This window comes from Aotus nancymaae, unplaced genomic scaffold (genome assembly GCF_030222135.1).
Source record: "Aotus nancymaae isolate 86718 unplaced genomic scaffold, 86718_ANA_hifiasm-v0.15.2.pri h1tg000040l, whole genome shotgun sequence".
NCBI lineage: Eukaryota > Metazoa > Chordata > Mammalia > Primates > Aotidae > Aotus > Aotus nancymaae.
Genome location: NW_026988454.1, coordinates 17,955,416 through 17,976,089, shown reverse-complemented (window position 1 = coordinate 17,976,089; position 20,674 = coordinate 17,955,416). Strand labels below are relative to the sequence as shown.

The following is a 20,674-nucleotide window of genomic DNA, read 5'->3' as shown; positions in this document are numbered from 1 at the left end:
TGATTGAATCCAAAATGCAGTAACGGCTCGGTCAATAATAGCAACTTATGATTACATTACAAGGTAAAAAAGGCTTAATAATAAAATACAATTTATTAAAGGAATCATGTTTACAAAGATACAGGACATTTTTTTCTTAGATATTTCAACACCATAGCAACCCAAAATTAATTTCTTCATGTTTAACAGATATGCTGAAAGCTGCATGTCTCATCAATTTTTATTTTATTGGTTATGGCTATAGGTGACATCTTTCCATATAAAAACAAACTGTACAGCATCACATATAGAGTACAGACATCTTTTTTTTTTTTTTTTTTTTGAGACGGAGTTTCACTCTTGTTACCCAGGCTGGAGTGCAATGGCGCGATCTCGGCTCACCGCAACCTCCGCCTCCTGGGTTCAGGCAATTCTCCTGCCTCAGCCTTCTGAGTAGCTGGGATTACAGGCACACGCCACCATGCCCAGCTAATTATTTGTATTTTTAGTAGAGACAGGGTTTCACCATGTTGACCAGGATCACGAGGTCAAGAGTACAGACATCTTAAGTTCATTCACAAAGTTCATTTTTCTAAACTGCCCTTCAAAAATTTAAATCTTTGCTCAATTCTAAATATTCAACAAAATTAGCTTCCCAAGAAACAAAAATGATACCCAATTTCTTTGTTTTTCTAGAACTAATTTTCCATTTATTCATGTATTTTGATATGTTATAGTCCCCACCCAAATTAAGCCCTTTGCTAAAAGAACAACCTACTTCATGTTCAGTCTAAAAATAAACTGTACTAGACTCTGGGGTGTTTTTCAAATATTTTAAAATATTTGCCACTTATGGCAAAAATCATGTAAATAGGAACATCATGTGACTGTAGATAGGCACCATGCTATACATTCCTCTCAAGAATCATTTCTAGAATGTGTATAATCCTGGCCTTAAGTGATGGTGGGAATAATTTGCCTTTAAAAGCCTACAAATTAAACTGATTGGGAGGCTGAGTCAAGAGAATTGCTTGAACCCAGATGGCGGAGGTTGCGGTGAGCCAAGATCACACTACTGCACTCTGGCCTGGCTACAGAGCAAGACTCCGTCTCAAAAAAAAAAAAAAAAAATTGGCTCATTCCATTGGATGAAAGACATGATGACATTTTTACAAAAGCTGTATCCAGAAATCCACTCAATGTCCTCTTTCAATTTGCATTTTTCTCTTTCATCAACAAAGGGTATATATTATAAATGAGCTGCTGTGCTCTCAACCATGGAGACATGTCGACTTGATGTATGAAGTATTAAACGTTCTCCTTGCTCTCTTTGCCTTCAACTAAGTTTCTGTTTGTTTTTGGCACATCAGATTCTCTGCTTCCACCTTGATTTCCTATCTCACTGCATCACCATCTTAGAGCTGTTTCTAATTCAAAGTCTGGGTTTTTTTTTTTTCCCAAAGGTCAGTCTAAGGAGGCAGCCACCTATATGACATGACAAAAGAGGCACTGGGAAGGATCCACACTCATCTTCCCCAAGGCTGGCTGACCTGTACATAAGGTTTATAATTTAGGTTTATCCGCTATAAGTAACATCTGATTGAAGGCATGAACTTGCTTGAGATCTGCTCTCAGAAATGGGTTTAGAGGGGGAAAAGAAGAATATTGGAGCTTAAAGGAGGAAGGAAAGGGCCACAGAACAAGGGGGAGCTGTGCCTAAAGCAGTCCAGCATTGGAAGGGGCCAACAGTTGGCTTCTAAAAAGTAAAGGATTAACACAGTCATCCTAAAACCAACTCCTGAGATCCTGAATTTTATGTCTCAGCTAAGTACAAATGTCTATTTTTGGGGACAGCTTACATAAATCAGAATTATATTTTTAGAAATCTTTAATCATGAATTCCTCTCTAAATTTCAAAATAGTTTATGACTTTCTAAGGAAAAATTTTTTTACAATAAATAATAAAGACAAAGATTTGGGATTTGCAGAATTTTCTGGCCCAATTAAAAACAAAAGAGGCTGTAAATGTCAGAACTTAATAGAAGTATAGATTATAAACAAAACATGTCCTTGCCCCAAGCTCTTTAAATTACATTACTATAGATACATCCCATTTATGAGGTAGTCCGATTCCTCAGATGTAATGGGACGAGCTTTCTTAAGTTTCTGTTTCACCAGTCGTAGTCGGCACGCAACCATGAGAAGCAGCAGAGCAGTGATGGCCAAACCCAGTGCCAGGGGTAGCACTGCACCTGTGAGAAGGTTAGACATGAAGAGGCCAAGCCAGTGATTAGTCACAGTGACAGCTACTGGTCACTATATGGTAAGTGCTTTGCATGCACTATTTTATTTAATCCCAACAACTCAAATTGGTATTAGTATTACCACCATTTTGCAGATTAAGGTGTAGTGAGGTTAAGTGATTTGCCTAGGAGGTTGTAAGTTGTAGATCCAGGTCCCAAACCCAGACCTCTTTAAAACCAAATTCTGTACCAGCTTCCTACAAAACTCACATGGCATCAATGGGTACACACATTACCATCTGATCACTCTTACATCTAACTGAAATAGGCATTCTGATCACAGGGAATTTTTTTGTTGTAGTCATAGACTATATTTATGAATTCATACATGATCATTCTCCAATTAAGTATGAATAACTCCTGATTTCTTTTTCTGGTTAGGGCTTAAGAAATTTATTTCCTTTTCTAAATCCAGGGAACCGACTCAGTCAGTAGAACCTTTGTTGAAAACTAACTTCCAAATATGCTGGTGTGATTTTGGCCATTAAAGGAAAACATTTCTTTAGTTTTTCCTGTGAGGCGGATCCTAGACACCAGACTAGAAGTTGCAAGGCTTGCAGGAGTCTGGGAGGGACAGGGTGTGCCAAGATCAGTCTTTTTTATCAAGCTTAGCAGGCTCTATTTTTAGTCTGATCTACTCTACAGCCAGGCCAGGTCTGGAGATGATATGGTGGAACTATTTTTAGCTGTAGGGATCTTGCCAACTGGTGGAACTAGAGGAGAAACATCTCCCTTGTGTAGACTTATTCTGTAACATTTCCTCTCATTTATTCATTCAGTCTGCATTAATTAAAAGCCTTCCTCCATGTGCCAGACACTGAGCTAAGTGCTGATAATCCTTTTATTTGTAAATAAATACCCCCCAAAGATAAGCTAATGCCAAGAGTACCAGCTTTATAGCTTAAATCATCGACTTCTCACAATCACATGAGTTGATACTTCTATTATTCCCATTTTACAAATGAGGGAGCTAAGCCGTCAAGAATGAAGTGAGGGCCAGGCATGGTGGTTCAGGCCTGTGATACCAGCACTTTGGGAGGCAAAGGTAGGTGAACTGCTTGATCCCAGGAGTTCAAGACCAGCCTGGGCAACATGGTGAGACCTCATCTCTATAAAAAAATTAGCTGGTTGTGGTATGCACCTGCAGTCCCAGCTACTTGGGAGGCTGAGGTAGGAGAACCCAGAAAGTTGAGGCTGCAATGAACCATGATCAGGCTACTGCACTCCAGCCTGGGTGATAGAGTGAGAGCCTGTCTCAGAAAAAGAATGAAGTGAGTCCGGACACACTGGCTCACATCTATAATCCCAATGCTTTGGGAGGCTAAGGCAGGAGACTCACTTGAGTCTGGGAGGTAAAGGCTTCGGTGAGTTCTTAAACTGTATTCCAGTCTGGGTGACAGAGTAAAACCCTGTCTAAAACCAAACAAACAAAAAAAAACACTGAAGTGGCTTGTCTAAGACTGTAAGTGGTAGAGCTAGTATATAACCCCAGACAGGACAGCCCCAGAGCCTGTGATTTTAACCATAATGGCACTAAGGTACTCTACTTCTGCAAAATGTAAATGAGACAGTTTTTGAATGACTAAGTCTGGGTGGATAAACATTTAAATGGGAAAAAAATGTAACACAGTGTTATAGTTACTATGATATAATTATATGTGAAGTATAGATGTATTAAAATAAAATAGGTGGTGCATCTATCTGGTCTGTAGGATTTTTGCTTGAGGGTTTTGATGTATGCTAGAGATTGTTGGGTGGTTGAAGCAGATAAGTTTATTTTTTGACATTTTCAGATTCAGATGCCTAGAGGTGATCAGGTGAAATTTTCTCTTAGGCTCTTGGATTATCTGGGCCTAAATATGTAGTAGCCTTTAGCATAAAGGTGGTAGCTGCAGTCGTGAAAGTGGGTAGGACAGCCAGAGAGAAAGGAAGAATAAAGGAGAGCCAGGAACAAGGTCCTGGGAACCAACATTTAGAAGGCAGACAAAAGAAGAGGACCAAAAAGAACAGAGAAAGACCAGTCAGAGAAACAGGAAGACAATCACTATAGCAGCGAGTGGGGGTTTTGAGGAGAGAGACTAGTCCAAGAAGAAAGTGCTCAGCTGAATCAAATACTAATGAGAGGTCAAGTGAGGTGAAGCCTGGGGAGCCCACTGGATTTAGCAGCTGGTAATTCATTTATGGGAGGACAGAAGATGGAGGGATGCTACTTTGTTTCTTTACATATTAAGAGATCTGAATGTGATCACAGTCAGGGGAATGAGCCAGCAGAGAAACATTAAAAGCGTGGGAGAGCTGGGAGACGATGGAGAAATGTACCTGAGGAAATCAGGAGCTATATCAAGATCAGGGAGAGAGACCTTGGAAAGAGGGGACCACTCTTCCTTTAGTACTGGAGGAGAGGAAGATGGGTGAATGCAACCAGATAAGGTTTTACATTTCGGGGACAGGTAGCTGAGAAAGTTGACTCCAGACAGTCTTGATTTTCTGGGCTTAAAACTGGTCCCAGGTATAGTTGGCCACCTCTTAAAGACAAGAGGACCTGGAACTGATGACACTCATGGGACTTCGACCTCTGGTGTATTTTTAGAATCTCAGGTAAATCCTGAACAAGATTCTCAAGAACAATTTAGATGTGTCTGGGTGCCAAAGGAGGGGATGGGAAAGCTGCTTTTAGAGACTGTTAGGTATCAAACAAAGTTTTGGAAGAGGCCAGTATTCCTCCAAAGAATCATGAAAGATATAAATCGGTGATAAACCTATGGCCTAGAATTGGATTCTACAGCTCTCATTCCACACACAGCAGCTCTGGAGGTGTCAAGATGGCTGCCTGGTCTCTCCATGCCAGCAGTTTGGGGCCTCAGTAGCTACTACTGCCTCCTAGTCTCCACCTGATGAAAGAAGTTCTGACAAGGCTGAGTGGCCCCAAGGTGTCATTCTCCCTCCATCTTCCTGTACGAGCCACATGAGTCGCATATGTTACAAAGGAACAGGACAAAAAAAGAGACTTTGGTGAAGACCCACGGAAACTCCTGGAAGAAATCATTTCTCATGAATTGGACTGCAACACCCAGCCCCAGACCAGGGGACTTGCTTAAAGATGAATACCAGCATTTAGGCTAAAGGGTTAGGAAGCCGTGGCTAAAGATGCCAATTCCAGTGCCGGGGCTCAGGTTTAGCTATGGTAAGAATGAAACAGACATGATCTGGGAAAACGTTCTATTTGCTAAGTCAGATATGAGGCTGCGGAACTGTCTGATCTGATTCCTATTTAATGATTTTATGACAAGGAAAATGAAATCTCCCAAAAGTACTTGCTAGAATATTGAAAATTGTTCTTGATTTTTAATATTTAGTTGGCTTAGTTTGGATAATTTGAGATTTACAACTATCTAGCTCCTTCTAAAACACACCATGATGATATTCTCAGGAACCAGCTAGGGTGATGAATTATGTATTCTGTCCATATGAATGGAAGTGACATTTAAAATATGTAACAGGCTGGGCGTGGTGGCTCACACCTATAATGACAGCACTATGCGAGGCTGAGGTGGGCAGATCACTTGAGGTCAGGAGTTCGAGACCAGTCTGGCCAACATGGGGAGTCCTATCTCTACTAAAAATACAAAAATTAGCCGAGTGTGGTGGCGTGCACCTGTAATCCCAGCTATTTGGGAGGCTGAGGCAGGGGAATTGTTTGAACCTAGGAGGCAGAGGCTGCAGTGAGCTGAGATGGCACCACTGCACTCCAGCCTGGACAACAGAGCGAGGATCTGTCTCAAAAACAAAATAAAACAAAATTAAAAAAAATAAAAAATATGTAACAACCAGAATGGGCACCAGCCAATTAGAGCTGAGACTCTCTGAGTACATATGGGTGGGGAGGCGAGAGGTGGGCTGGTTTCCCTCTTCCCTTGATAGGGCACAGGGCTCCTTTTATTTAAGTATCTTGGGACATGCTAAGTCCAGGAGGGCAGCAGATGGAGGGGTGAGGTACTTCACATCTGGATTATTCTTATATTTTAATATTGTCCTGATATTACAAATAATAGGGTAAAAATAAAGTTTTCTCAATGTTTATAACTTAAGCTTATCCTAAAGCTTCTTTTACTAGTTAGTTTGTGGGATTTAAGAATAAAACCTGCCTTTCTACAGGACTGTGTCCCATGTCTTTCTAGTTAAAATCAATCAAAATTAAGGAAATTATTGTATTCTTCTTCCATTGAGTAAATATTCTACTTCCTACAACCCTCTCTCATTCCTATTGTCTTCGTTGTCACTAGAGCACTTGGAAAGAGAACTAGGTTCTCTAAGACCTTTACTCTTCTTTCACCATAAGTAACTCAGTAGTAACTGCCATCATTTCTGTATTTGGCTCATGATATGAGCCACGCAATGCATTAAATGCTTCAGATTAATTATCCCATATAGTCTTCTTAGCAACCCTATGAGGCAGGTATTGTTACTATCCTCATCTTACTAATGAGGAAACTGAGATCCAGAGAGATACGATAGCCTGCTCAAGGTCATAGAGTTTAGTGGTTAAGTGAGAATTTTTTTTTTTTTGAGACAGGATCTTACTCTGTTACCCAGGCTGGAGTACAGTGGCACAGTGTCATCTCACTGCAGCCTCGACCTCCCAGGCTCAAGTGATCCCCCCACCTCAGCTTCCTCAATACTGGGACTACAGGCAAGTGTCACCACAACTGGCTAATTTTTGTAATTTTTTGTAGAGATGGGATTTTGCCACGTTGCCCAAGCCGGTCTTGAACTCCTGAGCTCAAACAATCCTTCTGCCTTGGCCTCTCAAAGTACTGGGATTACAGGTGTGAGCCACTGTGCCCAGCCTTGAGCAAGGATTTGAATTGTGGCATCTGACTCTAAAGCTTGTGTTCTCCCACCATGCCACAAGTATGACATTTTCCACAGGTGTCACATCTGGAAGGGTGTGTAGAAAAAGCAACTGAGGTCCAAAGATGGCAGGTTACTATCATGAGCCCCAAGACGCAGTGTAATATAGGCAACGAAGAGACAGTTCTTCCGGTCCACTGATGGGCTGCTCCTGTCACGAACTCTCATGGCTTCATGGAATATACTCAGCCAGAGGACTTGCAGTTCTGAGAAGACTACACTCTGCAAAGGGTTTCCAAGGTGGACATTTACCTGTTTCTGGAGCTGGGTGTTCCGCTGCTCTTCCATTGGCCTTTGACTCAAAAATATAATTTTCCTCTTTTCTGTTCTTACCTGAGGAACTTCTATCTGCAGAAAAGAAAGAGAACATATAATGAAGGTATATGCATCAGAAACTTCAGGAAACAGATGTGAAAATACAGCCTTTTTTTTGTTTTTTTGGGTTTTTTTTTTGAGACAGAGTCTTGTTTTTTCGCCAGGCGCTAGGCTGGAGTGCAGTGGCGCCATCTTGGCGCACTGCAACCTCCGCCTCCCAGCTTTAAGCAATTCTCCTGCCTCAGCCTCCCTGGTAGCTGGGACTACAGGTGCGTTCCACCATGCCCAGCTAATTTTTGTATTTTAGTAGAGACACGGTTTCACTACGTTGGCCAGGATGGTCTCAATCTCTTGACCTCATGATCCGCCTGCCTCGGTCTCCCAAAGGACTGGGATTACAGGCTTGAGCCGCCACGCCCGGCCGCTTTATTTTTTTTTAAGATGGACTTGGAGAAGAACTGTTTATTTCTCTAATAAAAAAAGGCCTATGTTTGATAGTTAAGCAGTAAATAAAGTGACCCATTTAATAAAGCAGAGTATGCAGCTAATACGAAATCACCGACAGAGAAAGGGAAGACACCCTTCACCGGAACTACCACCACACCTCTTGGAGAAGGAGGGGAGATCTCAGGCTAGAAGAGTCACAGCGAGTCTCTGGACATCATTCCATGAAAAGCAGAAACTAGAATGGTTTTTCTTTGAAGAATAAACAAGGAGTATATATAAGGCATTTCACATGCTCTTTCTCTTTCTCACCACAACTCTAGATGGCAGGTATAAATAGCTCAATGTTTTCCGGTTAGGCTCAGGATCAGGTTCCTACCCAGGTTCACACAAGTAGTAAGTGGGTCACAGGGCTGGGATGCAAACTGGTTTCTTGGTAGAGACCAGTACTTCTAATTTAATGATATATTATTTATTGAGTTATAATATTGAAGGAAAAATTAACTTTTTTTTTTAAGACAGAGTTTCTCTCTGTTGACCAAGTTGGAGTGCAGTGGCACAATCTTGGCTCACTGCAACCTCCAACTCCTGGGTTCAAGTGATTCTTCTGCCTCAGCCTCCCAAGTAGCTAGGATTACAGGTGCATGCCACCATGCCCAGCTAATTTTTGTATTTTCAGTAGAGATGGGGTTTCATCATGTTGGCCAGATTGGTCTTAAACTCCTGACCTCAAGTGATCCACCACACTTGGCCTATTTACTTTTGAGACAGGGTCTGTGTTGCCCAGAGTGCAGTGGCATGATCAAGGGTCACTGCAGTCTTGACCTCCTGGGCTCAATCAATTCTCCTGAGTAGCTGGGACCACAGGTGTGTGCCACTATGCCTGGCTAATTTTTGTAATTTTACTTCTCCCTTCATTCCTTTCTTCCTCCCCATGCCGTACTGCTGGGTTAGCTTGCAATGGGACTTCTATACATTCTGCTTTATCTTTCTCTCTAATAATAAATTTGGAAGTAGGAAGATCACCTGGTTGGACACTTATGTCCTACTTTAAAAAATAATGAGCCAGGAGCTGGACACAGTGGCTCACACCTGTAATCCCAGCACTTTGGGAGGCTGAGGTGGGTGGATCACTTGAGGTCAGGAGTTTGAGACCAGCCTGGCCAACATGGTGAAACCCCATTTCTACTAAAAATACAAAATTTAGCCAGGTGTGGTGGCACATGCTTGTGATCCCAGCTACTTGGGAGGTTGAGGCAGGAGAATCACTTGAACTTGGGAGGTGGAGGTTGCAGCAAGCCAAGACAGTGCCACTGCACTCCAGCCTGGGTGACAGAACAAGACTCCATCTCAAATAAATAAATAAATAAAAATAAAAACAACAATAAAAATAAAAATAATGAGCCAGGAATAAAAACAAAATGCCAAAATTCCATCAACTCTTGATTTTTTTCAGAGGATTAACTGGTTTGTCTTTCACCCAATAAAAAAAACATACAATAACTGGATTCACAATGTTCACCCCACTCTGTTTCTTCCCAATGAAGATGAGAGCTTGCTCACCTTAATTCCTTAGAAGAACTCAGTACTGAGAACACCATTGCACTATTTTATTTTTTATTTGAAAACTGCCTTATATACTTGGCGCTCTCTTACCCTGGTTTCTTAGTGAATATCACTGGACTTGAAGGTTCTAGCAAAAATTCACTCAGCACTAACATTGACTGAGAGACATAAATTATATTTACATATAATATCTCATGCAATCTTTGTAGCCATATTATGAGAGATTATTATCCTCTTACAGGTAAGGAAATGAAGTTTAGAGAAGTTAATTACCTAGTAGCTAGTAACTGGTGGTGCTGGAATTAGAACTCAGGACTGATCCAAAGTAGGAGTTTTCCATTGAACCATACTGCTCTCAAGGTCACGGCTAGCAAATACGAGTTTTTTACTTCAAGAACCAAGTCAACACTATATTTATTTACTCACAGTCAGGCAAAATCACACACTTTTAACTGATTTTTAGGAAGGTCTTGGACAAAGCCCTATTGAAAATGCAGTAGAGAAATTGGCTAACTGTACTTGCAAAGGGGACCTAACATCACAGGTGGGTTCATTTAAAAAACTATGCAAGTTCATTCTGAATCTTCAGTTGACCAAGACCATTTTCTTTTTCTTTTAAAAATGTTTTTGGTTTTGTTTCTTTTTTTTAAAGAGCAATTTTCTTAAATGCCCTTATTCCCTGGGGAGAGGAAGATGGTGATGTAGGAAGTGGGAGGGATCAGGTATCAGGGAGTGGGCAGTGTGCACGGGAGACTTCAGAAAGCACAGTTGCCACGGATTCTAGGATTACCCAGGGATCTTGCCCTGCCTTCTGGGCATTTGAAATGTTAATGTCTGCTGTTTACATTTCATAAAGGAATTCACTATGATTTCCCAGACTGCCTGCTTCATTTTTCCTAGATTTCAGCATAAGGAATGCCACAGAGAAACGCTTCACTTTCACACATCCAATCACAGGCTCTAGCCAGTGTGGCAAATCAGAACAAAACAAAACAATGACATCACTTGCTTCTGGACATAGTTATTTTTAGTAATGATTCTCCGGAAGACTTGATGTCTTAGGAAATTATTTTTCCTCTCTTCCAAATGTATTCTATTTACCATGCACGGCGACACATTCACAGAGGGAGTTGGCAGCTGGATGGAAGCTGTTTCCATTTCATTTCCAGCTGCCACAGAGCATGCAGGTATGATCTGGAAGAAAGCTGGCAACACCTGCTGGGGAAGTGGCTACCATGTGGGCCTGCATCCCAGCATGCTCCATAGCTTCCTGTGACCACCTGCTACACCAACCCAACTCACACAGACAGCAGCATGGTCTCTTGTTGCTCAGTGGTAGATCATACTGCACGTCTACAAAGCAGGTAAGAGGGAGCTCTCTTCAGGAAACGTTCGGTGTCTGCTAGGATGAGACTGCAGCGAGCCAGTGGCACCTGGTCTGTATGCTTGCTTACACTGGAAATGACATTTAGGCCTCAGTATAGCCATAAAACTCCTCGTTCACAGACATGCTCTTTGTTCATCTTCACTGTGGTACTAGCAAGCTTTGGAAGAGCCTTTACAGAGTGTCTAAAATTAGTTTGAAAGAATTCTAAGTTCATTCATTTTCCTATCATCCCTTCTCCATTGGTGAAGGCAGGATGATAAAAAAAAAAAATCACTGTTTGTGAATATATTTGTATTTGCCCATAGGATAATGTTTAGATCCTATCAGAATGCTGGGGATATTCAACTAATAATCGAGATAAAATGAACCATGAAACATATTTTAAAACCAGTGGTTCCTTGGGAATAACCCACACATGGGTCAGGGGTTACAAAATAAAATGTACTGTATAAACCATCGATAGATTTCAAATAATAAAAATCATGTTATTGCCATTACAGTGTCCAAAACAATGCAGACTAAAACCCTGTAGAAGGTAGAGGGCGCCTTTTACCATCTAAGTGTCCTAGAATAATGGGGTGTGGTTAGAGGCACCTGGTGAACACAGTGATTACATGACAGCTTCCCAAGAATAAGGTCAACGAAAGAGGACTTACTCTGAGAATAATTTTGTGGAAATAACCACTTGAATATTCTCATTTGTATAAAGTAAATTTACTCGAACTGGATCTTCCATGCTTTTAAGGATCTGTTCAGTCCTGCCCCATGTTAGAGCACGACTGGCTATGTGGATGGTCTCCGTGTCAGGCATCAACAAATTCAAACTGCCTTTCCAGAAATGTGATCTTAGAGTTTCCAAATGGTTTCTCAGCAAGAAAAGAGAGTCTGACACAATGAAAAGATGGAATACCCATGAAAAATCTAAGGCAGGTGAAAAAAAAACCTTTAAAAAAAAATCCCTTATAAGAATGTCCTCTCTGAATAAAATGCTTTCTATAAAACAGAAAGGTCAAAGTTGCTCACTCTAGTTACCACCAGAGAAAAGTGAAACAACAGGCTTTGGCACATTTCACAGGGGACCCCATGAACACACAGGCAGAACTCTACACCTCCGTACAGAAACCACGCACTCTCCTAAGCCCAGGCTTCGGTCCAGTCCCTTACAGAATCTGGCTGACCTGCCGTGCTGGACATGAATTCTCAAGTTTCCAAACATAGGATTCCACGTCAATGTGGATACAGCACCACTTTTCTAGCCCTCTGTAGGACTGGAAACCAGACTTCTTTCCTCGGGCTAGGCTGGATACAAGAGGATGGAACTGTTAAATGAATGACATGGACCACACAGAGAACAGGCCCTATGGCTGCGACCACGGCCAACAACAATCCAGCCATCGTGCCTTTACAGGCTGAGCAAACATGGGCCACACTGCAGCTCTGTGCTCCTCCCACCCGCTGGCTCTGAGTGTACTGAGCGTGCATTCACTGGTGTAACCTTATGTCTGCACATATCTTCATTTTGTCCTCAGTAACCTGTGTGGAATAAATCTCCAAAAGTGGAATTGGGTCAACACACACATAGTTTTGTTTTGTTTTAGAGATGTGACTTCATTCTGTCACCCAGGCTGGAGTGCAGTGGTGCGATTACAGCTCACTGTAGCCTTGACCTCCCAGGCTCAAGCGATTCTCCCACCTCAACCTTCCAAGTAGCTGGGACTATAGGTGCATACCACCATGACCAGTTAATTTCTGTATTTCTTAGTAGAGATGGGGTTTTGCCATGTTTCCAGGCTGGTCTAGAACTCCTGGCCTCAAGCAATCCACTGCCTTGGCCTTCCAAAGTGCTGGGATTACAGGTGTGAGCTGCTGCACCCAACCATATACACAATTTTAAGGCTTCAGAAACTGCCCTCTGGAAGGCTGTACTAATTGCATTGCCACCAGAAGAGTGTGAGACTTGTTTCTCTCTATTCTTAGAAACATTAATTATTATAATTCTTCATCATTGTCAATGTGATAGGTGAAAAACTACATCTCACTAGTCTGCATGCTACGCTGTTAGTAGTAATCTTAGTATCTCGTTAACGAGTCTTCCATGAGCTAAGTCTTATTTGTCCTCACCACATGTCTGTGAGGGAAGGAGCCAGCAGTGGATTTAACTCATCCATATTTATTATACTAGCTGATGGTCCTCTTAAAGCCCAGGCATGTGTCATGAACAATAATGCACTTTTAAATCTACTTATGGGTCTTTAACTTACATGAAATCAGAGGCCGGGGACTCTAGTCTAGTGGTCTTAGGGACAGCAGAGGGGGAGGGCAGCAGAGCTGCCATCTGAACAGAAACCACAGGATGTGAGGGCTCTTTCTAACATTTTCAAAATTCTGCTTTTTTCCCACTGTCTTCACCCCAGGACTTCCAAAAATTGTGTTTTTGATGAATATTTAATAATACATGAAAATGCTCATGAGTGAGAAAAAAGTCTTATAAAAGCATTATACCATTTTTGTTAAAAATGAGTAAATATGTATATGTGTATGAATAAAAGTACCAGAAGAAAATGCAACAAAAATTTTTTTTTGAGATGGAGTCTCACTCTGTCACCCAGGCTGGAGTACAGTGGTGCAATCTTGGCTCACTGCAACCTCCGCCTCCCGAGTTCAAGCGATTCTCCTGCCTCAGCCTCCTGAGTAGCTGGAACTATAGGCGCATGCCACCATGTCTAATTTTTGTACTTTTAATAGAGATGGAGTTTCACCATATTCGCCAGGCTGGTCTCAAAGTCCTGACCTCATGATCCACCCACCTTGGCCCCACAAAGTGTTGGGATTACAGGTGTGAGCCACTGTGCCTGGCCGCAACGAAATTTTAATAGTGAATTTTGCTAGATGCTTTTAACTTTCTTTGTATTTTTCTATATTTTCTGCAGTAAATCTGCATTATTTTAATAATTAGAAAAAATTCTAATATGTTATAATAACTAGACATCTAATCTCTCTGCATCTGTGAAAGGCCATTCTTTACATCTTTATAACCAAATCCTAAGGCTGATTATCAAAAAGCAAAAGCAGAGATCATAAATCCATTGGAAATTGGGTGCTGACTCCCATCAACTGCAGGTGGTAGCCTGGAGCATTATTTTCTTTTTTTTCCTCCAACTTTTAAGCTCTGTGGTACATGTGCAGGATATGCAGGTTTGTTACATAGGTAAACATGTGCCATGGTGGTTTGCTGTAGAGATCATTGCATCACCCAGGTATTAAGCCTAGCATTACCTAGTCTTCCTGATGCTTTCCCTGCCCCCACCCCCAACCCTCTGACAGGCCCCAGTGTGTGTTGTTCCCCTCCATATGTCCATGTGGTCTCATCATTCGGCTTCCACATCTAAGTGAGAACATGCAGTATTTGGTTTTCTGTTCCTGTGTTAGTTTGCTGTGTTAATGGCTTCCAGCCTGGGGCACTATTTTCAAAAGGATTCTGAGCTAAGTCCACACTCCCCATGGGGCAGTGCTGGGATCAATGAGCAACACACAGCATGGGTGAGGGCTGATGGGGTAAAGTATGAATGTCAGCCTATTTATCATTCCTCACTTGAAGTCAGTTATTAACAAATGAGGCAACTGAGGTCCAAAGATATGAAGTGACTTATTCAAGATTCTAAAGGTAGAGCCAAGACCTGGGCTTTGGTCTCTGACTTCAGCTAATTTGTTTATGCTTATGTAGTCCTCTCCACCACAGTGATGTGGTAGGAATTCATCCATCCTGGCCTCTGTCAACACAGATCTCTCCATAAACTCTTCACCCCTTCAGCAGTCCTGCCAAAGACACCTGGTCTCCCCTGGCTCTGTTTCTTAGGTTGCGATGCTCTTCTCCATACAAACTGTCTTAAGCAGAGAAAACCCACTAAAACCACATCCAAAGGCTTGCATGTAGTGTCCAATTTTACCAGTAGGTGGCAGTACCAACAAGGAAGGGACCAAAAACGCAGGCACTTGGCAGTGTACTTAAAACCGAGAAGGAAAAGGCCCTGCTAGAATGCAATGTTTTGCAGACATATTTTTATGGAGGCACTTAAAATCTACAAGGTACATAAACAAAAGAGTGGAAGGAAATACAACAAATATTAGAAGTAGTTTTCAAAAGAGGTGGTATCACTTTCCTTCTTACTTTTCATCTTCCATATCTTGTACAATGAACAAAAATTTTTCATAATAAACTTACTAAAATTGTGTCAGGTTATTTCCATAGAACTTATGCAGAGTATGACAAGACATTTACAAAAGCTTTTGGAAATGTGATAATCTCTATTCTGTCTCATGTTACATAATCATGCAAATAATAAGTGTGTAAAAAAGAAATTTAAAAGGATGGAATCCTGTATTATTTATTTATTTATTTATAGAGACAAGGTCTCACTATGTTGCCCAGGCTGGTCTCAAACTTTTGGCCTCAAGCAATTCTTCTGCCTCAGCCTCCAGAGTAGCTGGGATTACTGGTGAGCCACTGCATCTGGCTAAATCCTGTAATGCTTTAGTCATGTGAATGTATTTTAGACCAGGGCAGTGGCTCATACCTATAATCCTAGCACTTTGGGAGGTCAGCCAAGGTGGGCAGATTGCTTGAGCCCAGGAGTTTGAGACCAGCCTGGGCAACATGGCAAAACCTCGTCTCTATAAAAAGTACAAAAATTAGCCAGGCATGGTGGTCCCAGCTACTACGCCTATAGTCCCAGCTACTCAGGAGGCTGAGGTGGGAGGATCATGTGAGTATGGGAGGTTGAGGCTGCAGTGAGCTGTGATCACGTCACTGTACTCTAGCCTGGGCAACAGAGTGAGAGCCTGTCTCAAAAAAAAATCTTATTAGCCTTATTTTTCAAGTGATAGATTTAGTTAAATTGGAAGCATAAGGTTGAATTACTAGCACATGCATCTCTTTCAAGATGGCTTTTTAAATGTTCACTTGCTTGGGTGAAGAGGATTTACACAAATACATAAGGGTTATGCTGTTTCATCTTAAAACCACCTACAATTGAACACTTAGGTTTCCGTAAGCTAAGTGGTAATGTAGTTACAAATATGTATTGGTACCTCTGGAGTACGTATCTATGTGTGAGTGTATTTAGTAAGTACAAATACTATTTATAAATTAGTGCAGATGTCAAGATTTTTTCCCACTTTTTGGCCACAGTCTTAATTTTAACTCTTATTTCAAGATACTTCCTTAACACTCTTCAAACATAAACTTAATTGTGAGCCAAAGTTTGGCTACAGAAAACAAGGTTCTTCGTTGGAGAACTTGCCCTGAGTCCTTACCTGGCATCACAGGAATGATTTGACTCTCTGGTCCCCAAAAGGTGGAATGATTCCTCTTCTCCGTGTTTGATAATGCAGGTGTCTTGTTTGGGGTAGCGGCTTTCTGAGACTTTTCCACCAAGGATTCGTCCCCTGCGTCTTCACTCAGCCCTGTGGTTCTTGGCTGGGCAGGACTAGTAGCCGTGTGGGTTACCATCTTGCGGTCCAGGCCCACTGAAGTGTGAAGAGCTACTGTTAGTTGCTGGATTTCTTTTCTGAACTTTACTACTAAAACCACTACATCTGCAGGTGATTTAAAATCACTGATATTTGGACATAATAGCCCATTCATCTAAGACATGTCAGAGCACCATAAAAATCTATTCTCTCTTGTTTTCAAATGGGTAATCTGTTCTTCTAACAGCTTTCCAAATGTTACACATAAAGAAATGGACAGGGCCCCACATGGTGGCTTATATGCATAATCCTAGCACTTTGGGAGGCAGAGGCAGGCAGATCACTTAAGCCCAGGAGTTCATGACCAGCCTGGGCAACATGGCAAAACCCCATCTTTCCAAAAAATAACAAATTATCTAGGCATGGTGGCACATGCCTGCAGTCCCAGCTACTGAGGAGGCTGAGGTAGGAGGAACACCTAAGCCTGGGGAGGCTGCTGTAAGCCATGATCGTGCCATTGCACTCCAGCCTGGGTGACAGACTGAGACCTGGTCTTAAAAAGAAAAAAAAAAAGGTTGGGCGCGGTGGCTCATGCCTGTAATCCCAGCACTTTGGGAGACTGAGGCGGGCAGATCACCTGAGGTCGGCAGTTCAAGACCAGCCTGATCAACATGGAGAAACCCAGTCTCTACTAAAAATATAAAATTAGCTGGGCATGGTGATGCATGGCTGTAATCCCAGCTACTTGGGAAGCTGAGGCAGGAGAACTGCTTGAACCTGGGAAGCGGAGAATGCAGTGAGCTGAGATGCCATTGCACTCCAGCCTGGGCAACAAGAGCAAAACTCTGTCTCAAAAAAAAAAAATGGACAAAGACTAAACTTAAATTTAAGGTTTTGAGAATCTTTGTCTTTCCTCAAATCCATACTTCATTAAACTTTCATCAGTTTTTCTTCTTTCTTAACAGGGCATTTCTATGTGTATGACATTATAAGGCTGATTTATAGCCCTGACTTAGCCACACTCTGGTGTACTGTAAATTTTCTTTAAAAATTTATCAAAACAAAACATCAGATCACTTCAATTTTTAAGAAAGCACATGATATGCAGCATTTTAAGGATAGAAAGAACCTTGAAAATTGAAAAAAATTAAAACCATAAGCAATACTGAAAATCTGACATTTGGGACTTAGACTAGAGACATATTGAACTGTCATTTAAGGCATAGCTTTTATACATAAAGTTGTAATTAAAATCAAGCAGCGGAAGGGCACTGCATTTGCATTTTATTCTTAGGACACAGACCTCCCGACTCTATCCCTTCCAGCCACTGCCTGGCAGTGTGACATGGCCAAACTCACGATTCTGGCAGAAGTCTTCATCAGACCCATCGGGACACTGCCGCACTCCATCGCAGGCGAGCGTGATGTCAATGCAGCAGCCATCATCACAGAAGAAGTGGTAGCGTGAGCAAGTGTGCAGACATCCTGTTTGTAAACAAACCTTGTCACAGGAGCGCAGGAAAAGTTAAGATTCTCAAGATGGGGATGACAAAGGAGAGTCTATGGGGATGATAAAATGCATTTGGGGCTGGGCGTGGTGGCTCACGCCTGTAATCCCAGCACTTTGGGAGGCCAAGGCAGGCGGATCACAAGGTCAGGAGTTTCAAGACTATCCTGGCCAACATGGTAAAACTTCATCTCTACTAAATACAAAAAATTATCCAGGCGTGGTGGCATGTGCCTGTAGTCCCAGCTACTCAGAAAGCTAAGGCAGGGGAATCGCTGGAACCTGGGAGGTGAAGGTTTCTGTGAGCTGAGATCACACCACTGCACTCCAGCCTGGCCACAGGGCAAGACTCCATCTCAAAAAAAAAATGCATTTGGGTGAAGAGATGCAAATAATGAGGCAAATCTAACAGTTTAAGCAACAGGTTCTGGAGAGGTTGGAGGGCTCTTTTTGAGCCTCCTGACTTAACTCTTCGAGCTCCTCAGGGGCTCTTGGTCTGAGGGCTGCTCTCTGTGCTTGCTTTGCCCAGGTGGTGGCACAGAGAAGCAGCAGCCCTTGTCTCTCTCCACCCTTGCTCCTCCGCCTCAGTTGTATCCCTCTGCATTCAATCGTACACCCCATCGTTGGATCCTCTTCCTCTGGCTGTCGACTGCTCCGCAGGAGGCCACCTAACACCATCCTACCCACTGGATGGCACTAGGCTATATTTTAACAGAGGTGCCATTTTATTTATTTATTTATTTACTTACTTACTTAAGACAAGGTCTCACTCTGTCACCCAGGCTGAAGTGCAGTGGCACAATCTTGGCTCACTGCAACCTCTGCCTCCCGGGTTCAAGAGATTATCCTGCCTCAGCCTCTGAAATAGTCGGGACCACAGACATACACCACCACACTGGGTTGATTTTTGTGTTTTTGGGAGAGATGGGGTTTCACCATCATGGCCAGGATGGTCTTAAACTCCTGACCTCAACTAATCAACCCGCCTCAGCCTCCCAAAGTGCTAGGATTACAGACATGAGCCACTGTACCCGGCCCAGAGGTACCATTTTACATATGCTATGTCTTACATTCTTGTTTCCTAAGTAATACTTTACACTGAGATTAACTTTCTACTATTGAATCCTATTTGTTGACTACTATAACATCCCTGATACTGTAGAGAATAAATGAAATCTTTAGTTACAGGCTGGCATGAATGTAGTTTCATGAAATAAGATTTTCTCCCTTCTAGAGCTCTTAGGAGCAATTCACAGGAGCTACAAATATTTTCCTGAAATGCATTTTCCCTCTCCCCTGATTAAGCCAAGTTTATTAGACTTAGCTGGACGAGAACAGGGTTACTATCTGGTACTGGCAACATGGACTAAGGCATCAGGCTAGAAACAGGTCATAGGAGCTCCACAGTTTTACAGGGACAGAGTGGACTAGACAATTCTCTCAGGAACATGAGGGAGTGGCAGATTATGTGATATTCCTTCAAAACCAAATGGCTAAACACAGTTCACAAACCCAAGTGAAATCTTGGACACACACTTTTTTTTTTTAGATATGGGGTGTCACTATGTTGCCCAGGTTGGTCTTAAACTGGACTCAAGCAATTCTCCTGCCTTCGCCTCCCAAAGTGCTGAGATTACAGGTGTAAGTCACGGCACCTGGCCTTGGACACATATTTTATTGAAATGTGGTTAAATCAAGAGGTTGAAAAAGGAGTCTGTCTGGGTGTAAGGCAATCTGAAGATACACTGATCCAGGGTAAAGAAAATAAGGAGAGAGGGTAAAGAAAATACATGCTGGTAGAAGTTCCTGCAGAAGAAGAGGAAGCAAAGAGCCTGCAGTTATGACTGAGAACATGGGCCTGAAGGAGAGTCAGCTCCAGCCACTGGGAAGAAGCAGGGAGGGGAGGCAGGGGGACACTCTGGATATCAAACAGGATATAGTTCCTCTTCAGGTTTCTTAAATTCATGGCATCAAAATCCCAAATATCTCAAGACTTTATTTATGCCTTGGTGGTTTTGGAGATGGATCAATATTTGTAAATTTTCTATCTTTTTTGGATTAGTGCCTCCAAACTTTTTTGATCATGCATTCTGATCTTTAATATATTGTTGAACAGGCATCTACAGTTTATTTATTTGAGACGGAGTCTCACTGTGTCACCCAGGCTGAAGTGCAGTGGTACAAGCTCACTGCAGCCTCCATCTCCCAGGCTCAAGCAACAAAAATATAAACTCTCCTATCTTCTTTCTCACCCTAAAAATGTCTTGAACAACTCAGGGGCATCCTATTTGGAGACTGCTGAGCTAGATCATGTTGGAAGAGGTTGATGGCTTGCTATTTGAATAGATCATTTTTCTAAACGTGAAAAATGTTCAAAATGTTAACTTATTAAAAATTGAACCAAGTTATAATCATACAGGCAGGGTACCTGCTCATCTGTCTACCCCAGCTGGTGTCACCCTTGGTTACCATAACATCTGGGTTATTCATTGCAAGACCAATTACATACAATAGAGGTGAGGGAAATACTTGTCTCTCCTTCCTTTATTTTCCAATGTCTATCTGTGGTGTTTTGTTAACTTTAATTCATAGCATGTTATTCCAATATAACCAGTAAGTGATTCCAGACAGCAGTTAGTACTACACCAATTCTTTTTTATTTTCCATATAAAGTTACACACACAAGACCTATTTCCAAGCAGCCATTTAGAATCAAAAGTGATTCTCACATTACTCTCTGCCACTTCAAATACAGTTTATTACCATCTTGGAGAAAGGCCAGAAATTTACAGC

At 42.0% G+C, this 20,674-nt stretch overlaps 1 protein-coding gene across 1 annotated transcript in view; it reads right to left on the bottom strand.

The window, feature by feature from the left end:
• Positions 1-56: 56 nt before the first annotated feature.
• LRP11 (LDL receptor related protein 11) overlaps positions 57-20,674 on the bottom strand; it is a 48,205-nt gene continuing 27,587 nt past the window's right edge. The window contains exons 4-7 of the mRNA XM_021669879.2: positions 17,734-17,859; positions 16,219-16,431; positions 7,446-7,541; positions 57-2,231 (exon numbers count right to left, since the gene is read on the bottom strand). Of these exons, the coding sequence (XP_021525554.2) occupies positions 2,077-2,231; positions 7,446-7,541; positions 16,219-16,431; positions 17,734-17,859 (590 nt within the window). The 3' untranslated portion in view covers positions 57-2,076. The remainder of the gene's footprint in view (positions 2,232-7,445; positions 7,542-16,218; positions 16,432-17,733; positions 17,860-20,674) is intronic.